This window comes from Microtus pennsylvanicus, chromosome 9, assembly GCF_037038515.1.
Source record: "Microtus pennsylvanicus isolate mMicPen1 chromosome 9, mMicPen1.hap1, whole genome shotgun sequence".
Taxonomy (NCBI): domain Eukaryota; kingdom Metazoa; phylum Chordata; class Mammalia; order Rodentia; family Cricetidae; genus Microtus; species Microtus pennsylvanicus.
In genome coordinates, this window is record NC_134587.1 from 47,030,477 (window position 1) to 47,057,274 (window position 26,798).

Here is a 26,798-nt window from a genome sequence, read left to right on the forward strand (position 1 = left end):
GGTGGGCCTGGCCTATATAAAAAGGCAGCTGAGCAAGCCAGAGGAAGAAGGTCAGTAAGCCTCTGTGGTCTCTGCTTTAGTTCTTGTCTCTAGATTCCTGACTTGACTTCCCTTAATGATGAATTGTACCATAGAAGCATAAACCAAATAAATCCTTTCTTCCCCCAAGTTTGCTTTAGTCGGTGTTTTCACAGCAACAGAAAGCAACTAGAAAAGAGAAATCTAAAAGAAAAAACTTTTTAGATTATTAAAAGTGGACAAAATCTGGAAAAATACACACACACAATCACAAACACACACACACACTATATATATATATATATATGTATATATACATACATATATATATATATATATACACATAACCAGCATCTGAAATGAGAGATTCAAACTGCCATACTGATAAAGATTCTTGGGAAAGGTGGACCTCCTGGTCATGGTCCTACAGTTAGCAAACAAGCTATAGGAACATCTGAGTCCAGATCATAGACCGCACAGATCCACTATTTAAAGGGCACAATTGGGAGCCAGAGATTTGGCTTGGCTGTATTTATCAATGAAGCACAGCCCTGACTTTAATACCATCACTGAATAAGCTGGGTGTGGTGGCCTACTTCTGCCCCTAGCGCAGGGCAGGCAGAAAGTTCAGGAGGTTAAGGTCATCACTGCCAACAGACTAAATTCAAGGCCAGCCTGGGATACAGGAGAACCTTTTGAAAAAAGTAGCTTTCAGTATCTCTGTAGGTGTGTTCAGAGTCATTTTTCACCTGAAAACATTTTAGCATTCAAGAAGAAACCCTACCACTCCTCCCTACCACATTTCTATTTCTCCTCCCGGATTAGAACACCAGTAATCTACTTTCTGTATCTATGGGTAACCCTATTTGGGATTATATAGACAGAACATAAAATGCATGCTCTTCTCCCCACTGGCTTCTTTGCATTGGCTGAGTCTTAGCAAACCCAGGAAGCCATAAAATCCATGCAAGGTGCATTACATGAGATGTGCATGTGAACACCTACAGCTTTTAGCAGGATCAGCAGACATCACGGGAAGATAACACAGCAAGTTTCCCAATTTTCGTTATGTGTACTGGGGGCAGAGGTCAACAAGGTCTCACACTATGCACCCCAGGCTGGTTTCAAGCTTGAAAACTTCCTGTCTCAGCCTCCTACACTCTGGGGTTACAGGTGTACACCACCATGACTCGTGGTTTTCAAATTTTTACTAATTTTTTTTTAAATTTTTTTTATATTTATTTATTACGTATACAATATTCTGTCTGTATGACTGAAGGCCAGAAGAGGGCGCCAGACCTCTTTACAGATGGCTGTGAGCCACCATGTGGTTGCTGGGAATTGAACTCAGGACCTTTGGAAGAGCAGGCAATGCTCTTAACCACTGAGCCATCTCTCCAGCCCTTTACTAAATTTTTTTAGTGTATAAAATAATGGGTTTCCTGATTGCTCTTCGAGCAGATGAGGGAGGGGGACTTGATCGGGGGAGGGGGAGGGAAATGGGAGGCGGTGGCGGGGAGGAGGCAGAAATCCTTAATAAATAAATTTAAAAAAAAACAAAAACAAAAAAATAAAATAATGGGTTTCATTTTGACATTTTCATATAGGTATATTAGTTTTTGGCTTCCTAAAGGGCTCCTGCGTGACTGCTCTTCTGTTCTTGAAGGCACTTTTTCAGCACATGAATAGCTGACATAAGACTATAGGTCTCAGATAACAAAGAACTAACATGATCCAGGTTACAGGGTAGATGACCTTCCTTGAATGATGCCACAAGAGGATCCTACATCAAGTGGAAAGTTGAGCAGGAACTGCATGACTTTGGTGGTCAGTGACTTTCAAATCCCAAAATTCTAGGCCAGGTGTAGGGACACCTTTAATTCCAGCATTCTGGGAAGCAGAATAGGTAAACCCCTGAGAGTTCAAGGTCAATCTGGTTTACACAGTGATTTCCAGCATAGCCAGGGCTACAGAGAGTAACCACATCTTTAAACAAAAAGAAAAGAAAAGAAAAGAAAGAAAGAAAAAGATTAGCAGGGAGGTGGTGGCACGTGCCTTAAATCCCAGCACTCAGGAGGCAGAGGCAGGTGGATCTCTGTGAGTTCGAGGCCAGCCTGGTCTACAAGAGCTAGTTCCAGGATAGGCTCCAAAGCTACAGAGAAACCCTGTCTCAAAAAAACCGAAAAAGAAAAAGAAGGGCTAGGGAGATGGCTCAATGGTTAAGAGCGCTGGCTGTTCCTCCAGAGGACCAGGGTTCAATTCCCAGCACCCACATGGCAGCTCATAACTATCTGTAACTCCAGTTCCAGGGGATCTGATACCTTCACACCAGTGCACATAAAGTTATATGTGTGAAGAAAAAAAAAAGGAAAAGACAAGAAAACCCAGTTCTCAAGAAAACCCAATTCTAATAGGAAATGGGAAAATTCTATGCATTTGGTAGACCAATAATTTTGTCCACTGATTTTACCCACAGTTGTATTTAGCTGGATTACAAACGAATTCCAGCAGAGGATGTTTGCTCCACTCCCATGTGGTTTCTGAGAGCTTAGTAATTAGTGTCTCTCTGAACAAAGGGATGCATCTGTGAAGCTTCACTCCAGACAGACTAGGAAGTAAGTATTCCTACTCATCATTTTGGTCCATCTTTCCCAGTATCAGCTTTGGGGTATTATTTTGGAGGCAAGAACTCACTATGCACCTCAGGCTAGCCTTGAACTCCCAACCCCCTCCCATTAGCCTCCTCAGGGCCACTATGCCCAGTTTCAAATATGTACACACTTTTCAAATTGGTCCCATGATCATGAGTTTGAGTCAATAACTAAGTTGGCAACAATATAGCACAATGAATTTAATAAACACACTCAGTCTAAGGTTTTCCTAATGGGCCACTACATTATTGCCAATGATGTCTGTCCCCTTCCCAAGGGAAAGGCTCTTCCATAGCTGGGCATAAAGTTCACACCTGTAACCCTAACCCTCTAAGGCTGAGTCAGGAATGAATAGATGCAAGTTCCAAGCTAGTGAGGGCTACAAGAGACCCTGTCTTCACCCAAAGGGGGTAGGAGGAGACTGAGAATGTATCTGGATTAGTAGAGTGCTTGCCTAGTGATGTGGGATTCCCCTCTGTGTGCTGTGATTACCATTAATTAATAAAGAAAACTGGCTTGGCCTGATAGGGTAGAGGTAGGTGGGGAAACCTAAACTGAATGCTGGGAGAAAGAAGGATGGAGACACCATATAGCCCTGCTGGAGACAGATGCCCAGAACTTTAGCCGGAAAGTCACAGCCACGTGGCCATACACAGATTAATAGAAATGGGTTAAATTAGTATGTGAGAGTTAGCCAATAAGAAGCTAGAGCTATTGGGCCAAAGAGTGATTTAATTAATACAGTTTTTGTGTGATTATTTTGGGGCTAAGCGGCTCCTCCTACAGCCTAACATGCACAGAGTCCTGGACCAGGCACGGTGTCACATACCTGTGATCCCAGCACTCAGGGATCAGAAGTTCTAAAGTTAGTCTCAGTAACACAGCAAGTTCAAGCCTAGCCTGGGCTAAGTGAGATCCTGTATCAAAAAATAAGTCCTTTCTTCTTTAGGCAAGACTATCTTCTCTAAATCTATCTAGTTTTGGCCAATATGAAGAAGGTCGGAAGTTTAGAGATGCTGTCTAGTTAAACGATACTAGCTCACCAGTAACAATGTTTGATTTGATAATTTCAAGTCAACAGAGATTACGCCCTGTGTACATGACTCAGGTCAGGGAAAGAGACAGGGCAAGATGAACTCTTGCTCTTTGATGGGATGTCTGGGATAACCTTGAAGGCTGTATTGTGGAAGCACCGTGGTTGTTTCTGAGTGGGTGTCTGGGCTAGGGATGTGGCTCGGGGGCACATGACTTGTTTCAGTTGCGTAGGACCCTGTGTTGGCCCTCCCAACACTGGGGAGGCTTCATCTTTCTCAAGTTCTCCCCAAAGGCCAGGTCTGGATCTCACTTCACTAAAGATGAGAGGAGTGCATCTTGTAATATTTGGCAAGCTGGCGTTAAACTTTTGGACTCAAGCAATCTTCCTGCCCAGCCACTCTCCTAACCTGAAGCCATGCTACCACTAAAAGCATCATCATTCTGGATTGGTTCTTTCTTCCCTTGTAAAATGATGTAAAATCATGTTACTGTCATGTTTGTTTTTGTAGGGCTCTAGAATAGCAAACAACACGGCATCTTGAATGCTCTGGATGAAACTCTTGCCCCTGTGAGTGCCCACAAGTCTTATCTAGAGAAAAGCACAGCTGTTTACAGGTAAAACAAACTGCTTTCTTCCTTTACTTGGCTGCCAAGTACTAACCTATGTTTTAAATTTGTTTTAAGACATAAATTTTGTTTGGTCACATGAAAATGCCCAAAATAGTCAGTGCTATAAGTAGCCCAGTCTGAGTGTCATCTCCCTAAAGTCACTGCCGGTGATGTCATCTTTTAGTTCTTTCTTTAATAAACCCTTCCCTTCCTTTTGTCCCAAGACAGGCTTCTTCCTCACATGCCCCTTATGAAGAAAATTTCCCTGCCTGGCTGCCATGAATTTCTCTGCCCATTTCCATTTTAAGTAATTTTTCTGTCTCAGTCGCTTCTGGAACAAAGGCAGAAGGCAAAACTTACTGGTTTATTTTTAAAAGAAAACTTCACGTCAAGCTGTTTTAAGCTAGCAAGAGGCTTTGTGGAGTCACATGACCCCTGTTCGCGGCATCTGCTGATAAGAGCTCACAGCTGATTCCTATGAAAACCTCCACCTCAGACCAGTTTCCCATGGGCCACAGGAAGCAGCTTCCTGCTGCACCATGTTTGTCAAAGCTTATCCCACAGCAGGCAAATTTCTACGCAAGGGGTCCCCAAGTTCTTTGGCTCGTACCAGTTCTGTAAAAACAACCGCGCTGCCTTTTCCTTTAGGCAGCAAATAGTAATGAATTCAACAGGAAGTGGTGGGGGTGTGCAAGAGGTGCGGGGTCTCGCTATGGCCTAGTTATTTACAGAAAGGAACATTTTTCTTTCTAATGCTTAAATGTTTCCCCTAAAGCAATAAACTAATAAAGTGAATCATTTCTAATATTTCTCAAAGCAGCATAACAATTTAAGTTGTTCAAAGCTGGAAGAGAGGGAGGGAGACGAGTAAAGACAAAGTATTAATGAAGCACATATGAAGATACCCAATGACACACATTATTTGGTATGTTAACTTAAATTTTTTTTTTAAAGCTAGAAGAGCTCCGGGTTAACAGTAACAATAAAACTTTTAGGGTATTTCCCACTCTTGGGAGTTTTGACTTTTTAATAAATCGATGTTCAATCCTCTAAAAAAAAAAAGATTCATGTCACAGAACCAAGGTCAAAGAGTCAAATGTTGTGGAGTCAGAGTAACCACAAGGAGCTAAGCTCTTTTCGGTTAACCAAAGGTTTTCTTTTACCTGGGTGGTGGCTCATAACTATAATCCAGCATGGAAGGGTGGGGCAGGGCAGACACACAGCGACACTGAGGTAGGAAGATGGCTGTGCATTTGAGACTAGTCCGGGCTACATAGAATGAGTTCTGAGCCTGAGCTACCAGAGCCAGAAAATGTCTCAAACAAACAGGCTTCCTCTTAGTACTGGAGAATGGCTACTTTCTCCTTATTTGTCTTTAGTCAAAAATCACTGCCAAAAAAATGGATTAGGATCAATATCAGATTTGCTATGAATGCCAGCACATGGTGACTCCTGCAGGGTCACAAAGCTTGGTATAAACATGGAACACGCTCCCACAGCCAGCTGTTTCCTGTGTGCCTGGTACCATACACAACTGTATAGGCTCCTAAGAGCAAGGTTCAGTTGGACCCCCAAGCTGCACTGCTCCCCCACACCCGGGGCACAGATCCTCTGAGTTTAGCTATTCTATCTTCAAAAATAACCTTTAATCCCAGCACTTGGGAGGCAGAGGCAGTCAGATCCCTGCGAGTTCAAGGCCAGCCTGGTTGATGTAGTGAGTTCCAAGACAGTAGGAACTACTACATAGTAACACCCAGCGTCAAAACAAACAAACAAAACAAAGGAAAATGATTTACTCATTAGATGAATTAGATGGAAATATCCAGCTCATAACACTATTCTGTATAAAGCTAACTTTTTTAATAGTTGGTTTTCTTTTTTACAAGATTTATTTATGCACATGCATGCTCTGTTTGCATGTATGCCTGCATGGCAGAAGAGGGCATCAGATCCAGTTACAGATGGTTGTGAGCCACCGTGTGGGTACTGAGAATTGAATTCAGGACCTCTGGAAGAGCAGCAAATGCTTTTAACTACCAAGCCATTTCTCCAGCCCCTAAAACTAAGCTCTTATGGTTACACAGAGAAACCTTATCTGTAAATCTCTTGGGCTTAACCCAAGGATTCTACATTACACAGTGCTGTGCTTGGGCTTCCTACGCTGATCCTAAGTAGGCCAAATATCTTGGATATTGATCTAAGATTATCTTGGACATGACACCTGATGTGTGCCCACCCAAGCAACAAACTGTCATAATTCACTACCATCTTACCAGGTTTTCTTCACACTTGGCTATGAGATTCTTAATTACTGTACATACAAACAAACCAAACACAAACTCTGGAAAGAAACAAGTTACTAGGCAAACTGCTCAGCAGAACCAAGCATACTGTATGCCACACTAGGCCAAAACAACGTAAAGGACAGCCACAGCTAAAGTCAAACTGGGAACCCAACCATGAAACCGAAAGGGAAGAAAAAGCCACTGCTCAGGGCTTCTCACTTCTATTTCTTATAGCCCCAGAGGTGGCCATTTCTCCGGAGGCCTCTGTCTCCTGGATTTGGCCCACCCCACTCCAGCCAACTATATCCTTAGATGTAACCCCACTTTCACTTTTTGAAAAAAATGTTCCAGCCCAGCAATGATGGCGCAGGCCTTTTATCCCAGCGTTCCGGAGGCAGAGACAGGCAGATCTCTGTCAGTTGGAGGCCAGCCGGGTTTACAGATCAAGTTCCAGGACAGCCAGGGCTGCACAAAGAAACCCTGTCTCAAACAAAAAACAAAAACAAAAAAAGAATCTTCCTTCTTCCGATTCTTTAATGTATCCACACTCCAACTCCATAAAGGGTTCGTGACCCCAGTGTTCTGGAACAGCCATGGGGGCTGGGCCTAAGCCAGAACTGTTCAGTCGGCACCACCCACATCCACATACATCTGCCTAGAACCCAGTTCCCATTTTTTTTTTCTTCCCCACAACACCCACATGTTTCTGCGAGCAACCAAACCAGGAGCCCCGGTGGCATGGAAACGAGAGGGATTAAAAGAGGGTGGGGTGAAGATGAGAATGGATGCAGAGGAACCTGGGTGTGGGGCAGGGTTGGCACCAACTTGACCCTGAGGTCCGGAAGGCATTCTTGAGATTTGTCCTTCTGCCCTAAGGAAAGTAGGAGCAAGGGGCTTTCTGCCCATCAAAGAGACCCAAGGGTGCCACCTGTACCTACGACGAGCTTTTCTTACGTCCCGGGCACCCACTTGAGGAGTCCCACGCTCAACACAGTGTGAGTGTCCTTTCCATCTGTCAGTCAAGGGACACTAACCCCCAACTCCAGGGGTCCTGCTTGGTTCCTGCAGCGTCCACTCAAGCCTGCCAAGCTCCAGAGGGTTGCCAAAGGCCCCGTAGCCCGTCCCCGCGGCGAGGATTGCTCCCAGGACCTCCCGGAATCCTCCCTGCCCGCGTGGACGGCTCACGCAAGCTTACCCGGAGCTCGCCCTCCGTGCGGTGCAGTCCCAGGCGCCGCAGCCCCACAGCCAGGTCGTTGACACAGAGGCCGCCGTCGCGGTTGACGTCGAGTGTTTGGAAGAGACTCCACAGACGCAGCCGGTGGTCCGGGCCGCCACAGACGGCGCCGCCGCACGGGTCCCCTACGGAAGCCGGCGACGAGGCGGACGACGAGGCGGCGGCGGCGGCGTCCGGCGGCGGGGAGGCCACGCAGCGGCACAACACACTGCTCACCATCGGGCGCGAGGCGGGGGCGCCGGACGCGGGGCTGAGGGCGACAGGCAGGCTACCGGAGAGCGGAGAAGCACGCCGACTTTACCCAGACGGAGAGCGCGGGCTCCGAGAAGCCGGCAGGCTGGAGGGAGGGGCCGCTTCCGGGAGCCCCGCCCCGCGGCCCGCGGAGGCGCGGACCCTGGTACACTGCCGCCCAATCACAGGCCGTGATGGCGGCTCCCGGATCAATGAGGAGGCGGGGCCACCACGCTGGCTCGGAGTCGATTCAAACTGGGAGAGGCGGGGATTGGCTGACGCTAGGCTAGCAGGAGGCCCTGTGTCCAGTTCCCATTCAGAAGAGCTACTTAGACTGCGGAGGCTGGGGGAGCGGCTGTGTGCGGAGAGATCGTAGCTATGCGTGGAAATGAGATTTGTAGGAGGGCAATTGTGGACTGAAGTTAGCAGACACCCTTAGGAACAATGAATAAAGTGAAAATGTAATGCACCGACTGCTCAAGACCGAAAACACGAACCAAAATCGGAAGATTCGTTTCTAGTAGTCTCGTAAACTACCAATAAAATAGCTTGAATTTAACAATGTAATAGTCGCAATACCAAAAACTGAACGACAGACTGATTTCCCAATGGGTGTGAATAAAGGCCATGTGGGCGGACGCATTGATGAGACAGACAAGCCTGTAGACCAATGAGCAAGCCAGTTCTGGCAAATAGGTGTGTCCTTGAGAGGAATGAGAGGCCTGGAGAGCCAGTGATTTGAGGCACGCCAGCCTGGAGGGCGGGGCTTCCCAGGGATGTGTTGAGGGGCGGGAAGAAGGGAAGTGGGCGGATCTCCGCACACCCCAGCGGAAGAGGCAGATTCAGGAAGCCATTACGCAGCTGGCTGGCAGCGGTCGGGCCGGTCAGGGCTGGGCCCTACGCACTTTGCGTAGCGAGGGGGATTACTTAAGGCCTGGTGCTTGGCTTCAAGGAAGCCCTACTTGTCCCCCTTTTTGGGGGTGGGGAGTGGGCGAGAGGCGAGGCTGGAAAAGAAGAGAAGGGAAATTGGGGTTGTTGAGGGCATTATAATTTCTTTAAGAAGTGAGGCTAGGAGGGGCCATGGCTGTTCCAGCCAAAAAGAGGAAGATGAACTTTTCAGAGCGGGAGGTGGAGATCATCGTGGAAGAACTAGAGCTGAAGAAGCACCTGCTGGTGAACCACTTCAATGCTGGGGTCCCTCTGGCTGCCAAGAGTGCAGCCTGGCATGGCATCCTGAGAAGAGTCAACGCTGTGGCCACCTGCCGTAGGGAGCTGCCCGAAGTCAAGAAGAAGTGGTCCGACCTCAAGACCGAAGTCCGCCGCAAAGTGGCCCAAGTCCGAGCTGCTGTAGAAGGTGGCGAGGCCCCAGGGCCCACAGAAGAGGATGGAGCTGGTGGACCTGGGACAGGCGGTGGCAGTGGTGGCAGTGGCGCAGCCATAGCTCCAGTACTGCTGACCCCTATGCAACAGCGCATCTGCAACTTGCTGGGTGAGGCCACCATCATCAGCCTGCCCAGTACCACAGAGATCCATCCCGTGGCCCTTGGACCTACGGCCACGGCAGCTGCAGCCACGGTCACGCTGACACAGAGTGAGTGACCTCTCCTGCTCAGTTCTGCCGCATAAATGGGAAGGGTCAGCAAGTGCTGGGGCAGCCTGGGGCAAATTGGCTGCCTAGGGTCTAAAGGCAGATGGTGATCTTGAAAGACCATAAGGCCTTCCAAGAACTCCCCAGACAGAAATGATCTTGTTCTTTTGGGGACTTCCTCAGCATGTGGATAGCTGGATGTCCATGACTCCCACTTGCTGACCTATATAGCCTTGAAGACAAGAGACTGTATCTGTAGCCCCATGGGATTTAGGATCTGCTGTATTCCTAGGCAGCCAGGATATATATTGTTGAATGATTAGCTAGGAATTCTACGCCCAAGTGAGATGTCCATTCTGCACAAAGGTAGTCTATGAGTCTATGTTTTCAATACACACACATTCACCAGGCACGTCTCAGGACCGTCATGATTTCTATCTGTTCATCCATTCATCAAGACATGTATGTTAGGCACAAAAAAAAAAAACCAAGTATTTACCATTCCCTGGAGACTAGGGAGATAGCTCAGTGGTAGAATACTTGCTTAGCACTGCAAAAATTAAATATATAGGCCAATTGTATTCTATTACGGCAGATGAGGTATGTATGAATAGCTTAACTATGAGAGGAGAAACCCAAGAGTTCCTGATGTGAAGGGAACATATGGTTGATGGCATTCAAAGGTAGGGAAAATAGAAGGAGGTACACACTTGTAACCCTAGCAGCCAGTCAGCCTATTTGGAGAGGCCCAGGCCAGTGAAGGACCCTTTATCAATAAAGAAAAGATGTGGGCAGCACTGCAGGGATGTCACTTGAGGTTGTCTTCTGATCCATATGAACACAAACACACACGTGCGCACACACATGTGTACCTACATATATATGAACATATAGAATATATAAGCAAGATTGACATTTCCCACATGCACGAAGACCCAAGCACCTAATGTCCCTTTGGAGGTTCTCGTCATTGATAACAGAGCTAACTTTGGTTAGGTTTTGTGTTTGAGATAAGGATGTGTGCCCACAGCTGTGAACTCTGCTCGGCCATGATAGGCTTTGAACTGTAGCCACCAGACTCTCAATGGTGTGTGGGTGTGTGCTCTCCTCTGCATAGTTCTCCAGTCCATAAGAAGTGGGAAGAGGAGGAAAAGCGCTGGTCCAACTCAGGTACCATTCTGGAACAGCATCTTCAAGGATGTTTAGGATTTTTTGGTGTTTTGGTTTTTATGGTTGGTGTTGTTTTATTTTTTGAGTCAGGGCTTCTCTTTGTAGCCTTGGCTATCCTGTAACTTGCTCTGTAGACCAGGCTGATCTCAGACTAAGAGATTCACCTGCCTCTGCCTTCTGAGTACTGAGATTAAAGGTGTGCGCCACCCCCACCAGGCTGGATGTTTAGGTATCTTCGGAACCAAGATGATTAAAGAGACAGGGAGGCATTTTCTGAACACGTGAGCTGCTATGGCCCTTCCTTCTTTGACTGGTCACACAGAAGGGATGAACTTAATTCAAAGTGGCCCAGAAAACTGGTTCTGTTTCATCATCTCTGAAACTGAAGACGACAGTGTCCACCTCTTGTCACTTGGAGGGTTCCTTGAGCTAATGAGTGCAGAGCAGTAGATGAGTATCCTAAGATTTTGCTGGCATTATTGTCAGATCTGGGGGCTTCCCTTGGCTACCAATAGAGTACAATCCTGAAATCTGATTGGAGGAGTATTTCGAGGGTAAAGCACATGCTTCCATATACAAGGTCCTGGAGGAACAAAGAGGGCTGCACCTCTCAGATACTGTGTTTTTATGTCAATAGACCCAGGGGAGGCCTGAATTCCCCTTTGCCTCCCTGCCACACAGGGTTCAGTGTCCTACCCGTGTTGCAGAGCCAGCACTATTTCTTCCAAACAATGACCTGCTTCTGCTGTTGTTCTTTCCTCTCGGCAGTCCCCACTGAGGCCACCTTTCACACCCTGGAGGAGGGAGTGGTGGAGTACTGCACAGCCGAGCCTCCTCAGCCCCTGCCAACCGAGGCCCCGGTGGAGATGATAACTCAGCATGCAGACGCATCTGTCAAACCACAGGCACTTAAGAGCCGCATCGCCCTCAATTCGGCCAAGCTCATCCAGGAACAGCGGGTCACCAACCTCCACATAAAGGAGATCGCCCAGCACCTGGAGCAGCAGAATGACCTGCTGCAGATGATCCGGCGTTCCCAGGAGGTGCAGGCCTGCGCCCAGGAGCGGCAGGCCCAGGCCATGGAGGGCACCCAGGCGGCCCTGAGTGTCCTCATCCAGGTTCTCCGGCCCATGATTAAAGATTTCCGACGCTACCTGCAGAGTAACACACCCACCCCGGCCCCGGCCCCTGACCCTGGACAGGTGGCCCAGAATGGGCAGCCAGACAGCATCCTCCAGTGAGGGCAGAGGTCAAGCCAGCGCTCTGCCATGATTGTAAGTGGTTTCTGTGAGTGGCTTCAAGTGGACCATGTGGCTAGCTCCCTCTTGGATAGATATTTGGGGCTTATTAGTCTGAGAAATGAAGGGGACTGGGAAAAGGAAATTGCTGGGCTCCGGGACCCAGTGGAGCTGCCTTGTTTAAATCTGGGAGATTTAGCTGGGATTGTGTGTGCTGGCGATGGGCTGTATGTTGTCAAGGTCTAAGGCTTGAGACATTGCCCAGACTCCGTCCGGGACAACTATAAAGACAGACTGGTTCTCACTGGGGCCGTGTCACGCACGGCACAAGATCTTCAATGGGCTGCCCCACCTCAGGTACGCCACCTTTTCTAGTGCCATCCTGCCAGTGGCGCTGGCAGAAATGCAATAACACCCACAGAAGAATGTCTCCCAGCGCCACTGGGAAACCCCAGCCCTTTCTTCCTCCCACCGTGCCTCCATTCTCAGGGGACGCTCCTTACTGCTGTGTGCCACCACCATCCTGGCACAGCCCAGCTCTTGGAAATGCTCCAAGACACATGCAGCCAGCCTGGCTCAGGAATGCTGTGTGTGGTGGGGATGGGTTGGCCACTCTCTTGTCTTCCATGACGCCTCTGGGTAGCTGTTATATAGTTTGCCCCACCCTGGACTTTGACCCAGGTGGGCTTCAGGTGCTGTCAGTTAGAAGGCGAACCCTGTGGACTCCTGTTTCCTGCTGCAGTGCACTTGAGGCGAACCGCTAATTTTGACTTTATTTTAGTATTAGTTTTTTAGAGAGCTCACGTCTAGCCAGTCGTATTTATTCTATAGCCGAACCCCTTCTGGGAGGGCTCCAGGCTCTGTGGCCACCCTGTTTCCTCTGTGCTGAACCACACATCTGAAAGACAGTGTGCATTAGAGCCCTGCTCAGCAGTGTTCCCGCCCCTGCTCTGTTACTCGGTGCCTGGTGCATTGTCGATGCCCCCCCCCACTGGCTGACTGAATCCAAAGCAGGGACTGTCCTTGAATGTAAGAGGTGGGAGGGGAGGGGTGAGACAGAAAGTGGGCGCTCTTAATTCTGTGCTCAAGCAGGACATAGTCTCAGAGGGCTGAAGGACTTGTCTGTCTTTCCACCTTCTCTCTGAGGCATTTACAAAAACCTCAGCCAGGCAGGCATTGTCTGTATAGCTTTGAGATTTGCTGTTGAGTGCTGAGCACTCATTCTCCCCACATCTCCTTCCCAGTGGCCATTTTGCTGCCATAACTGAGTCACTCATGACCAGTGGCTACAGCAGAGTTCCAGGTTTTAGCCAAGCCACCCTTCCAGGCGTGCACACAGAGATACTTGGCGCCATGCTTGTGGTCCCAGGAAGAGATCCCCTGGAGACAGGAGGTGGGGCTACACGCTGGCCCCTTCTCCAAGGAGGCGTGTGTAATGCATCCACAGAGAGGGGAACGAGGGGGGACCCCTCACCCTGTGGAGCCTGTTGGGCCCAGCTGGGTTGCTGCAGGGACTTCCTAAAGATTTGAGACCCAGTTTGGCTCTTCCTTGGGGTTGGAAATCTGAGCCAATCTTGTTATCTGTTCCATTTGTGTGTAAAGAGGAAGCCTAGATTACATAAGCTAACTTGGTCTTTCCAGGTCACAACATTAAATTAAAGAAATATCACCTTTTTATACACTTCTCTGTGTCTTTATTAATCACACATGGAAATAAACTATGACCTCCAGCCTAAATCTGGCCCACACCTACTTTTTGTTCATTTTGTTTTGTTTTTGTGTTTTTGAGACAGGGTCTCACTGTGTCTCCCTGGCTGGCCTCTGATAGCTAAAATTACGTTTTAAGTTTAAATTACTGTGCTTAAGAGGCCTATAAAACAAAAATGCCTCTAACCTGTAAGCCCCACTTGCCAAAGGACGTAACTTCCTGGAACACCGGGGGCTGTTGTTCATGGAAGACAACAAGCCCTGTGTCTTTGCTTCTGTAAACAAGCTTGGTTGGCCCTACTGCCCAGGATGTGTTTGATCACACATAGATGGGAGGTATGTAAGCAGAAAGTATGTATGTAGTCAGGATGTATGCTTGCCCCTGATTGGACAAAGGTGGGAAGTACACAGCCTTGCAGGTTGTGCCTTTCTAAGCCCCTGTCTAATGTCATTCAGTGTCATACTCTGGGAATCCCAGGTATGGACCTGGCCACTGTCCATCGTCCTGGCCAGTATTCAATAAAGCTTACTTCAGATTTCACTCAAAACTTGTAGTGGTCTTCTTCTCACCTGATGGGATTAATATTTTCTGGAGACCCCAGTGAGATCAGACTACCCACCAAAATCTAAAGCGGGACCTTCACTCTGGGACTCTAGACCTCAGGAGGTGCACACCTTGAGACATTCTGTGGCTCTGCCATGAGCTTTCGATTTTGTGGACTGTCAGAATGAACAGCCATGCTGAGAGAAGCAGCCAGTACCTACAGAGGCCTACCCTGGTAAGTCAGAGTCATTTCCCGTGACATTTGGTTCTGTTGGGATCCTGATCTTGGGATTGATGGAACCCAACTCTATCCCATCCAAAGCAAAAAAGGGAGACGTTGCAAGTCCCTGCTGAGGTTGCTGGTCTGCTGTTGTGTCTCGTTTGTCTTGCATTTGTAAAAGTTTTGTTGCAAACATGGGAGCCAAGATGGAAATGGATCAGGCTTAGATGAATGTACGAACGATGGTGGACACCACATGTTTGTTTCTGGCTGGTCTCCTTTCAGTGTGAGCTTTCTGTGTTCTGCATTTATTGGTTTTGTTTTTACTGTCTCTGCTGCTGACAGCTGCTAGCCACCACAGTTAATATCACTTGCCATGACTATTTTGATGGCCAGGGCTCGGATTTTATTTCTGAGCTTCCTGGTCACTGGATTCAATTTAGGAAGAATTCAAATGCCCTCAGGGTGTAGGTAATATTAAAGTTGCTTTATGCTGTTCTACTTTATTGAAAAGCTGGATCTGGGGCTGGGTTATGGCTCCCCCTTCTCTAGGCCCAAGCATGCTTATTTGAAAGTTTCTTCTCTGTCCTATGTCAGGTGATCCACCTTACTCTGACAGGGATAAAAGACGAAAAACAGAACAGCTAAAATAAATACATAAATTAATTAATAACAAAATTAGACTATTGGCTTCACAGAGAAACCCTGTCTTTGAAAGAAAGAAAAAAAAAAAAGAAAGAAAGAAAGAAAGAAAGAAAGAAAGAAAGAAAGAAAGATGTCAGACAGTGATGGTGTATACTATTAATTCCAGCAATTAGGAGGCAGAGGCAGATGGATCTGAGTTCAAGTCCAGGCTGGTCTACAGAGTAACAGAGGTGGTATTGGTTTTAAGAGCATGAAGGGGTCATGGAGAGAAGCTGAGGCTTGGCACTGTGTGGCAGGGCTGGAGTTCCTAAAGAGACCCCAGGAGAGGGACCGCAGCAGTTTTGGAGATACTGGTGCCAAGTGATGGCTACCAGGAAAAGCAGCCACAGGAAATGGAGCCAGCTGGAGCCTAGAAGTCAGGCTGTGTGTGCTGCCTGAGGGTGGGGCCAGAGAGGTGAGCTGAGCCTCCTGGGGACCAGAGGACCCTGAGGAAGGCCAGATGTTGAGCACTGAGCTGTTTGCCTGGTTGGACTTTGGTTTCGCCTTGTCCAGACTGAGGCTGTGCCCTGATTCTCCCTCCAGAAGTAAGAAAGGGTACTTTAAAAATAGCATTTATTTTTGATACTACAGGAACCCACAGTTTAGAGACTTTTTAATTTCTTTAGAAGGAAATCTTGGAGGTTTTTTTTTTAATTAAATTGACTGGAAGGTGGTGACTCAAGCCTTTAATCCCAGCACTTGGGAGGCAGAGGCAGGCAGATGTCTGAGTTTGAGGCCAGCCTGGTCTGCAGAGCGAGTTCCAGGACAGCTGGGGCTACACAGAGAAACCTTGTCACTAAAAACAAACAAACAAAAAATAACAAAGTAAACAAACAAATAAATAAAAAGATAAAGCTTTGTTGCCATAGCTATGAGTACCAAACACTAAACACTGGAAACATCATAAAATACTGGTGGCGCAGGCTTTTAATCCCAGCACTCGGGAAGCAGAGGCAGGCGGATCTCTGTGAGTTTGAGGCCAGCCTGGTCTACAAAATGTTAGTTCCAGGACAGGCTTCAAAGCTACAGAGAAACCCTGTCCCCCCCCCAAAAAAGGGGGGGAGGGGGAAGATATGCAAATTGCCAGTCACCTTATAAGCGATTAAATTCTTTAATGTGTTCAGAACTGTACTTGCAGTCACGCTAAGGACCAATGTAGATAATTATAAAAATAAGTTTCATTTAGCTTCCAGTACATATTTTCAAGGTTAAGCCAGCCTGAAGCAAATAACTAACAGCAACTTAAAGATTGGGAATACGTCATAGATGGCTCTCAAAACTTTTCCAAGAGCTGCCTAATATGGCATTTTAAATGCTTAATGGAAGAAGCGTCCTGTGATAGACAAATATGCCAGCTCCTGGAGGCAGCCCTAAAGTCTCCAGAGAAGGCAGGTGGCAGAGACCTGGAATGGTAAGCATTGGGAAATCGTACCCTATGCCTTGCCTGCTGCCAGGACTCTCTATAAATTGTGAACACTGTTGGGCTGACTGTCCTACTCCGCCTCAGTCAAGGTAGGCCAGCTTTCCCAAGTTCCTCATCCACAGGAAAACCAGATCTTCTGTGTCTGGCCGCTGAAGGCCTGTACTGTCCTGTGCAGCACCTGAAGATGTAACGCTGTCCTATGTGATAGTGAAGATCGCCTCTGCCCCCAACAAAGCCATCAAGACCACCGAGCCTGCTAGGGTTATTGTTCAGGGAGTTGGTAAGTATCTGTCATTTTAGTCAATACTGAGACCATTGGGTTTATACTTCCTGCTATAATTTATCCTTCTCAGATCTCTGATGCGTGCTGATGGCTAGCAACCAGCTCCTTCCCCAAGGTTCATTATTTCTTCTTCTTCTTCTTCTTCTTCTTCTTCTTCTTCTTCTTCTTCTTCTTCTTCTTCTTCTTCTTCTTCTTCTTCTTCCTCCTCCTCCTCCTCTTCCTCCTCCTCCTCCTCCTCCTCCTCCTCCTCCTCCTCCTCCTCCTCCTCCTCCTCCTCCTTCTTCTTTTTTCAGGACAGGGTTTCTCTGAATAACAGCCCTAGCTGTACTGGAACTCGCTCATACTCCAGGATGGCCTTGAACTCACAGAGATTCGCTTGCCTCTGCCTCCTGAGTGCACCCCTTTAATCCCAGAACTTGGGAGGCAGAAGCAGGCAGATCTCTGTGAGTTAAAGGCCAGCCTGGTCTGTAGAGCTAGCTCTAGGACAGCCAAGATACACAAAGAAATCCTGTCTCAAAGGAGTGGGGAGGGAGGGAGGGACATCAATAAAACAGCATACCATTTGCCCAAAGCACATAACTTTCTGAAATACTGGGGCTGTTGTTCCCATAAGATAACAAGCCACACATTTTGCTTCTGTAAAGTAAACAAGCTTGGTTCCCCTAACTGCCCAGAATGTGTTTGATCACATATTTGTGGGAGGTACAAAGGAAGGAAATACATCAGGATGTATGCTAGCCCATGATTGGACTAAGGTAGGAAATACATAGTCTTGTGAGTTGTGCCTTTATAAGCTCCTATCTAATGCAATTTGATGCCATACTCTGGAAACCCCAGGTATAGACCTGGTCAATGTCCATTGTCCTGCCAGTATTCAATAAAGCTCACTTCAAATTTGGCTTAAAAATTGTGATAGTGGAATCTGATGTGGTGGTGCACGCCTTTAAACCCAGTACTCTTGGGAGTCAGAGGCAGGCAGAGATCTCTGTGAGTTCGAGGCCAGCCTGGTTTACAGAGTGAGTGCCAGGACAGGCTCCAAAGCTACACAGAGAAACCCTGTCTCCAAAAACGAAAAACAAACAAACAAACAAAAAGTTGTAATAGTGGTCTTATTCTCGCCCAGTGGGACTAACAGTCTGGAATTCACTGTGTAGACTAGGCTGCCTTTGAACACACAGAGATCTACCTACCACTGACTCTTGAGTGCTGGGATTAAAAGTGTGCACCACCATGCCTGACCCGCCACCTATTTATAAAGTAAGTTTTACTGGAACACAGGCATGCATTCATTTAAAAAACTAGCTGCTTTATAGTCCATAGCAGAGTAGCTGTAACCAGAAACAGCTGAACCACAAAGTCTGAAGTACATACCTGGATTAGTGTGTCTTCTGATGTGGGGAGAATTCTCCAGGTCTTTCCCGGAACCTAGGATAGATTCAAGGAGAAAAAGGACTCTGTCTGTATGATACGGCATAGACACATGGTCTGTATAGTATGGTATAGACACACAGTCTGTGTGGTATAGACACACGGTGTGTATGGCATAGACACATGGTCTGTAAGGTGTGATATAAACACCTAAACACCTGGTCTTTATGGTATGATTTAAACACATCCTGCCATTAGAGTGAACATTGTGATTTCTCAAAGCCTGAGAACTTTGGCTCCCAGCCCTGCATTCTGGAAATTGGCTGGATTCCAGATCCTGCTTCAGAGTGGGCTGCCTCTCACACCAGTGAGGTGATTGGCCCGCAGAGAAGACTGGTCCCTCAGAAGGATCCAGGGCCCCCAGGGCAGGCTCCAGTTCTCCCTTGCCACTGTTTAAAGGTAAATACAGCTGACAGTTGTCAGGCCCCACCTTAGAAGCTGTCGTCACCCAAGTCCTCACAGTACTGGCAGGAAGTGGGTGCTGAGAAGCTTCTCACTGTGCAGGTAAGGACACTAAAGGTCAGAAGTCTAACAGCCTGTGTAAGGCCACCGAGCAACCTTGCTCCACAGGGCAGCCTGTACCTTTAGCTATAGTTTTTTTTTTTCTAAGCAAGTGCTTTTACTGTTGGTTTTTTTTTTTGTTGTTGTTGTTTGCTTTGTTTTTTTTTGGGGGGGGGGTTGTTTTTGTTTTTCAAGACAGGGTCTGTCTGTAGCTTTTGGAGCCTGTCCTGGAACTAGCTCTGTAGACCAGGCTGGCCTTGAACTCACAGAGATCCACCTACCTCTGCCTGCCAAGTTCTGGGGCTGGCTATAGTCGTGTGCCACCACCACCCAGCAACATCTTACTGTTTTAACCTTCCAAGTAGCTGGGTTTAACTGGCCTGCACTGCCAAGCCAGATCTAGTTACTATTTTTAGTCCTAATTTACTTTGACCTTCTGGCCTGTGAGACTTAAAGCCATTGGAAATGAGTTAAACCTGCCCTTGGGGAACATCTAGGGCAAAGAGGCTCCCCTGCTCAGGACTGCACTGTGCTTCTACTAAGAAAAAAAGAGGAAAGTTGGGGGTGGTAGCACACACCTTTAATTCCAGTACTTGCAAAGGCAGGCAGATCTCTGAATCCGAGGCTAGCCTGGTCTACAGAATGAGTTCCAGGACAGCCAGGGCTACACAGAAAAAAAAAAGAAATAGTAAAAAAAGAAAGAGAGAAAAGGAAGGAGGGAGGGAGGGAGAAAGGAAGGAAGGAAGGAAGGAAGGAAGGAAGGAAGGAAGGAAGGAAGAAAGAAGAGAGATAATGGTTTATCTGGAATCTGGATTAGACCCGAAGTACCATGATGGCTGCGATGGAGGCAGAACTGCTCTGGGGTGATTTATAATGGGGACCGTGCAATGATAGAGCATTCGTTAGCACAGGCAAAGCCCGGGTTCTATCCCCAGCACCAAACGCATACAAACACTGGGGTGATTTAGAGACATTATTTGGGGAGACATCTCCTGAAAACATGAAATGTTTGTTTGCTTGTATGCTTTTCTTGAGACAGAATCTCATTATGTGGTTCTGGCTGGCTTGGAACTTGCTGTGCAGACCAGCCTGTCGTATGACTCCCAGAGACCCGCCTGCCTCTCTTTCCAGGGTGTTGGGATCAAAGGCATGCCTTGTCTGTTTTTGAGACAAGGTCTCAGTCTGCAGCCCTGACTGGCCTAGAACCTGTCATATAGATCAGGCTGCTCTCAAATTTATGGTGGTCTTCCTGCCTCTGGATTACAAGCATGTATCACCTCACCTGGCTGGAATTTTACATCACAGAACTTTCCCAGTCACTGACGGGCATGGTAGTAACCCTTGGGATCTTAGGCCTTGGGAAGCTGAGATAGGAGGAGGGCCGGTTCAAGGCATTGGGTCCACATAGCCAGGCTCCCTTAAAGATCCCTACACAGCCGGGCGGTGGTGGCACACGCCTTTAATCCCAGCACTCGGGAGGCAGAGGCAGGTGGATCTCTGGGAGTTCGAGGCCAGCCTGGTCTACAAGAGCTAGTTCCGGGACGGGCACCAAAGCTACAGAGAAACCCTGTCTCGAAAAACAAAACAAAACAAAACAAAAAAACAAACAAAAAAAACAAAGATCCCTACACATGCCCTCTGAGTCTGGTGTGGGGGTCCTCACAGAACATGAGAGACCAAGGTGGGATGCTCTTGAGTTTAAGGCCATAACAGGTTACATAGCAAGACTCTGCCTAAAATAAAATAAAATAAAATAAAATAAAATAAAAAAACACTCAAGTGCAGTGGTGAGAGAAATAGCTCAGTGGTTAATGCATGCTGGGCTGGGCGGTGGTGGTGCATGCCTTAATCCCAGCACTCAGGAGGCAGAGGCAGGCGGATCTCTGAGTTCTAGGACAGCCTGGTCTACAGAGTGAGTTCCAGGACAGGCTCCAAAGCTACACAGAGAAACCCTGTCTCAAAACAAAAACAGAAACAAACCAATAAATGCCTACTGCTCTAGCAGAGGATCCTATGGGTTTCAAGCACCCATACTGGGCAGCTCACAACTGCCTATAACTCCAGCACCAGGAGATGGAAAACCCTCTTCTGGCCTCTGTAGGCAATTGCACTCATGTGCACTACCCACCCCATAGATATAATCTAAAAACAAACAAACAAACAAAAAATTAAAAAATGCGTTGTAAATTTTCTCACATGGCACTGGCCTAGGTGATGTAGGAAGTGTGTGTGGCTTTAGGTATGGCTTTAGGTGTGGGCTTTAGGTATGGCTTTCTGTGTCTCACACCTGTTAGTTTAGCTGGTGCTAAAACTGGGACATGACAGATAATAGTATCTACTTCTAGAGACAGTGAGAGGATGGACTGGAAAGGACCACTACTATGTGAAGACTGCCCTCTGAACTCATTTCTCAAGATCATGTAGGTAAAACATTTAGCATGAGCCTCAGACACAGCACATGCTCAATAAATACAGCCTTCTAACTTCACCGTGACAACCCTCTATACCACCCTTTGGTGGCACAACCAAAGTGGGAAGTGGCGGGTATGTCTTGATATCACAATGACAGTTTATGTGATTTGAGCAGGTGACAGGAGATATGGCCTGGGACTAAAGAACAGTGGGGTGAAGTGTGAAGGAAGGGTCCACATAGCCAGGCTCCCTCAAAGAGTGAAGGAAGGTGCTATCATTTATAAAGGGGGGAGACTGGTCCTATGAGGGACGGTGGCAGGTCACCTGAGGCCTCAGTGGGTCCCCTGGCCAGTGGCGTGAGGCCTCGGTGGCGAGAGACAGACAGATAGATATGCAATGCAGAGGGAGTTTGGGTATAGAATTTATTTAGTGGGTGATGGAGGGGAAAAAGGGGAAGAGGAGAAGGAGGGGGGAGAGAGAAAGCCCTCTCCAGAAGAAGGGCAGACAGAGAGAGGGAGAGGGGGAGACAGAGGGGGGGGAGATCTGCTTGCCTTGGCAGAAGGGGGAAGTTGGGAGTGGGTAGAGCTTGTCTCGTAAAGGAACAGGGTACCCAGGTGACAGACCAGGCCAGCAGATTACAACAGAAGGACTTAAAGCAGGCCAGGGCAGAGGGACGGATCCCATCATAGGAAGCAGCTCTGGTCCCTGGGGCCTTGAAAAGGGAGTGTGCCAGGTGCCTGGTACTCTCTGCCCTGGAGCCTGCTGAGCAACCAAGCATCCAAGTAGTCCCTTGGGCCCACAAGTCAAACAGAAAGTATAAAGGGAGGTAGAAAATGCCAATCCCCTGCCAAAAGCTTCTTCAATCATCTCTGGAGCCTGTTCTCTTGGTACTCGGCAGGAGGAGACAGGAAGTTTACAAGTTCTAGGCCAACCTGAGTTAGATAGCAAGGCCCTGACTCTAACAGACAAAACAAATTTTTGGCCCCTCCTGGATCCAGAGTCTTCAAGACTGCCCCACCCCACCCTCAGTTCTGCCGGTGAGAACCTGGAAGAGACATGTGGGAAGGCTCTGGCTTTGGCTGGAGTAAGAATGTAATTCAGTGGTAGAGTGCTTGCTTAGAATGCCCAAAGCCCTGAGCTTGATTCCCAGCCGCAAGTTCACCGGACATGGTGATTGACACATCCTTGTAACTGAGGCACTTGGCAGGGTGAAGCCTAGCGGACCGAAAGCTCAGCATTATCATTGAATACATATTGAGTTCAAGATCATCTTGAGATACATGAAACCTTATTCTTTAAAAAAATAGAAAAAGAAGAAGAAAGAAAGAATGGACAAACTTTGGCTGAGGGGTGGTGGCACAGGCCTTTAGTCCCAGCGCTTGGGAGGCAGAGGCAGGTGGATCTCTGAGTTCAAGGCCAGCCTGGTCTACAGTGCAAGTGAGTTCCAGGACAGCCAGAGCTACACAGAGAAACCCTTTCAAAAAAAAAAAAAGATTGACGATTGAGCATGCCTATTAAAGAAGTCTGTGGTGAAGGCATCCCAACCAAGAACACAGGTTTGCATATTTTGCATAAGCGTATGGAGGGTAAGGAAGGCTGGTTGCCTGGTTGGCTATACCAAGTCTGGGAAGGGCAAGGGCAGCTTTCCCCACCCCAGAAGGCTTGCCTATCTGAACCTCTGTAGTTGCCTGCAGTCCTCCTGCATGATCACATGATCTAGCCTGTCCTTTATAGGGCTGTGCCCTGGGAGAGTTGGCGCCTCCACTTCCTCATGGAAACACCTTCTCTGAACAAGGCTGATGGGGAAGTTAGCTAGTTGTGGTAGACCACTTTACAGGGTTCCTGGCAGCTGGTGCACACTTAAAGGCGGTTCTTGTTTCAGTGGACTTTGACACGGCTTTAAAACTAGCACCATTTATTCACTCCAAATTTAATTTTTTGTAGATTTACTTGTTTTATATGTACGAGTGTTTCGGCTGCATGTGTGTGTTGTGCAATGCGTGTACCTAGTATCCTTGGAAAAGAGAGCATTGGGTCCCCTGGACTGGAGTTGTAAGCCACATGTGGGTGCAGGGAACCAACCTTAGTCCTCTGCAAGAACAATAGGTGCTCTTACCCACTGAGCCATCTCTCCAGCCCCATAAAGATATTTTATTACATATTTATTTATTTATTTTTTTAGCCAGGGCCTCACTATACAGCCCTGGCTGGTCTCACACTTGCAGAAATGTACCTGCCTTTTCCTGAGTGCTGGAATTGAAGACACAGATCACCACACCTAGATTTCTTTCTTTTTTGAAGTCAGAGTCTCGGCTCTGGTCTACTGGAACTCACTCTGCAGTTCACACTGCCCTTGAACTCACAGAGATACCTGTCTCTGCCTCCTGAATGCTGAGATTGAAGGCGCATACCAGCATACCTGGCCCTTGCTAGGGATTTTGCAATTTGAATGGTCCTACTAGTGCTGAAAACACACTTTTAAGATGACTAACTTGTCTTGCTTGGAAATCTCCCTGGAAAGATTTCTTGATCCTGGGGACTTTTAGACATCTCTGCGGGCTTTCAGAAGGTGATCAGGGTCCACCCTCTGAAAAGCAGACTGGGTCAAAGCCAACTATTTCGTTGAAGATGTTGAAATCAACCTGGCATGAGTGTTTGCCAAGGGGGATGTAGCTCTGAAATTGGCCTGTCCTGGGACGGAGACTCAGAGACCCTCCTGCCTCTGTTTCCCAAGTGCTGGGATTAAAGGCGTGAGACACTATGCCCAGCTGACCTTTGGTTTATTAAGATAACTTTCTAAGCCCCAAGCAGCAGAGGCCACTGTCCCCTGCTGCCCTTTCCATGGCCCCAAGTATTTCTGTCAACTTTTTGAGGGGTTTCCTGTTTCTATTTGGTTCCCTTTTCCAGAGGTCTATGGCTCCGGGCCACCTTCTTCATAGCCTAACTCTGGGAGGGGCCCTTCCCTTCAGTCACTCTTGTCCTGGACTCTGGATGAAATCCAGGCTCTCCGTGTGACTTTGGAAGATCTACCTTTGTGCTCCTAGATGCAGGCAGCACGGAGACCACAGGTTAAGTCTAGCCTGCAGCTCTCAGCTGTTGCAGTTTTTCTTGCACAGACCTTTTCTTTCCCTTGCTTTCCTAACTCCTAGCCATCCTTCTTGCAGCGTGGGCGTACTTTCTCCAAGGAGCCTTTCTGGGTCACATCTGTGTTTCCTCTGTCATATGTTTGTCACATGTATTCACTTTAAATGTCTGTTTTCCACTGTAGGAACTCAGCATGGTTACCTTTGGGGGCTAGATAATTCTGGGTTGAGGGATGGCCTGTATGGTTTTGGTTTTGTATTTTTGGATTTATTTATTTATTTATTTTGAGACAGGGTTTCTCTGTGTAGCTTTGGAGCCTAGCCTGTCCTGGAACTCGTTCTGTAGACCAGGCTGGCCTCAAACTCAGAGATTCACTTACCTCTGCCTCCCAAGTGCTGGGATTAAAGGCGTGTGCCACCAGAGCCCAGCGCACTTATTTATTTTGTGTGTGTATGTATATAGCTGCACGTGTGCCCTTTCGTGTGTATGTATATGGTTGCACTTGTGCCCTGTCATGTGTATATGGCTGCACGTGTGCCCTTTCGTGTGTATGTATATGGTTGCACGTGTGCCCTGTCGTGTGTATATGGCTGCATGTGTGCCCTTTCGTGTGTATATGTATATTGCTGCACGTGTGCCCTTTCGTGTGTATGTATATGGCTGCACGTGTGCCCTTTCGTGTGTATATGTATATTGCTGCACGTGTGCCCTTTCGTGTGTATGTATATGGCTGCACGTGTGCCCTTTCGTGTGTATGTATATGGCTGCACGTGTGCCCTGTCATATGTATATGGCTGCACGTGTGCCCTGTCATATGTATATGGCTGCACGTGTGCCCTGTTGTGTGTATATGGCTGCACGTGTGCCCTGTCGTGTGTATATGTATATGGCTGCACGTGTGCCCTGTTGTGTGTATATGGCTGCACGTGTGCCCTGTCGTGTGTATATGGCTGCACGTGTGCCCTGTCGTGTGTATATGGCTGCACGTGTGCCCTGTCGTGTGTATATGGCTGCACGTGTGCCCTTTTGTGTGCATATGTATATGGCTGCACGTGTGCCCTGTCATATGTATATGGTTGCACGTGTGCCCTGTCATATGTATATGGCTGCACGTGTGCCCTGTTGTGTGTATATGGCTGCACGTGTGCCCTTTTGTGTGCATATGTATATGGCTGCACGTGTGCCCTGTCATATGTATATGGTTGCACGTGTGCCCTTTTGTGTATATATGTATATGGCTGCACGTGTGCCCTGTCGTGTGTATATGGCTGCACGTGTGCCCTGTCGTGTGTATATGGCTGCACGTGTGCCCTGTTGTGTGTATATGGCTGCACGTGTGCCCTTTTGTGTGCATATGTATATGGCTGCACGTGTGCCCTTTTGTGTGCATATGTATATGGCTGCACGTGTGCCCTGTCATATGTATATGGTTGCACGTGTGCCCTTTTGTGTATATATGTATATGGCTGCACGTGTGCCCTGTTGTGTGTATATGGCTGCACGTGTGCCCTTTTGTGTGCATATGTATATGGCTGCACATGTGCCCTGGCGTGCTGTGGAGACAGAGGACAGATAACTTATGGGAGTTGGTTCTCTCTTTCCAGTATGTGAGTTCTGGGGACCAAACTTAGGTCATCCAGCTTGGGAGTCAAGGCATTCAGTTGGTGCTGGTCCATGGCCTGTATGTTTAGGATATTGCTGACTATTGCGTTGCATCCCTGGTATCTATCTACCCAGCACATGACTGGAGCACCCTCCTACTTTGGGACTGTCAGAAGTGTTTCCAGACCTTATTAAGTGTTGGGAGGAGGGCACCAAAACCTTCTGTGACAACACAAGTCTTAGTCATAGTTGCTGTTGAAGTGTATGTCCCAGACCTGGACCATTTTGGTATACCTTTTACTGTAGTGTTACCTACATCGAAGGCCAACAATATCGTCACAAGATGATGTGGACAGCTCACTACTCGAGAGGCAGGCACCAAAGCCAAGACTCACTCATCAAGGGCACATCATTGTAAATAGAGAGGCAGGATTCCTCCCCAGGTGTGCCTGTCGCGGCCTCCCGCGGTGAGTCAACCTCCCGTGAGAGTACACAGCCTGGCCATGAATCACCCTTCCGTTCCAGCAGCCTGAACCCTGGACCTGTGACAGAAGCCTCACCCTGTGAGTCCCAGGCACACCTGAGTGTGGGGACCTTGGGCAATCTACCTGTTGGGTCACAGGTGCTCTCAGGCTAACTCCTGACCAAGATGGTTTCACTGAGATCAGTGACCCAGAGCCTGGCCACGAGGGCAATAGATGTGAAGAGATGAGAAAAGATCAAAGAGGCCCACCTGGGAAGCCATAGCTTAGCTTCTGTAGCCTGCAGTTCAAGGCTACTCAGTTAACAGCTTAACAGCAGCAGAGGCACTGATAAGGACTTCCTTGCCACACTAGCAGGTGGACGCTGTG

The 26,798-nt window shown here is 47.8% G+C and overlaps 2 protein-coding genes across 3 annotated transcripts in view; one reads left to right on the top strand and one right to left on the bottom strand.

Moving 5' to 3' along the window:
- The window catches only part of Slc25a25 (solute carrier family 25 member 25), a 34,696-nt gene extending 26,532 nt beyond the window's left edge, over positions 1-8,164 (bottom strand). The window contains exon 1 of one of the 2 annotated variants that reach the window (XM_075985835.1): positions 7,794-8,164. In XM_075985835.1, coding sequence (XP_075841950.1) covers positions 7,794-8,051 — 258 coding nt within the window. In that variant the 5' untranslated portion in view covers positions 8,052-8,164. The remainder of the gene's footprint in view (positions 1-7,793) is intronic. The other variant, XM_075985836.1, reaches the window with a different exon arrangement.
- A 744-nt stretch (positions 8,165-8,908) lies between these two features.
- Naif1 (nuclear apoptosis inducing factor 1) lies at positions 8,909-13,734 on the top strand. Its single transcript, XM_075985845.1, has 2 exons — positions 8,909-9,654; positions 11,590-13,734. Exons 1-2 carry the CDS (start codon positions 9,144-9,146, stop codon positions 12,060-12,062), a joined length of 984 nt encoding a protein of 327 aa, XP_075841960.1. The 5' UTR covers positions 8,909-9,143; the 3' UTR covers positions 12,063-13,734.
- The last annotated feature ends 13,064 nt before the right edge of the window (positions 13,735-26,798 follow it).

What these genes read in the sequence shown, in the direction of transcription:
- Naif1 (XM_075985845.1), top strand. Translation starts at nt 9,144, where the DNA reads ATGGCTGTTCCAGCCAAAAAGAGGAAGATGAACTTTTCAGAGCGGGAG. An exon ending in CACGGTCACGCTGACACAGA is followed by an intron (nt 9,655 to 11,589) that starts GTGAGTGACCTC and finishes TCCTCTCGGCAG; the next exon opens with TCCCCACTGAGGCCACCTTT.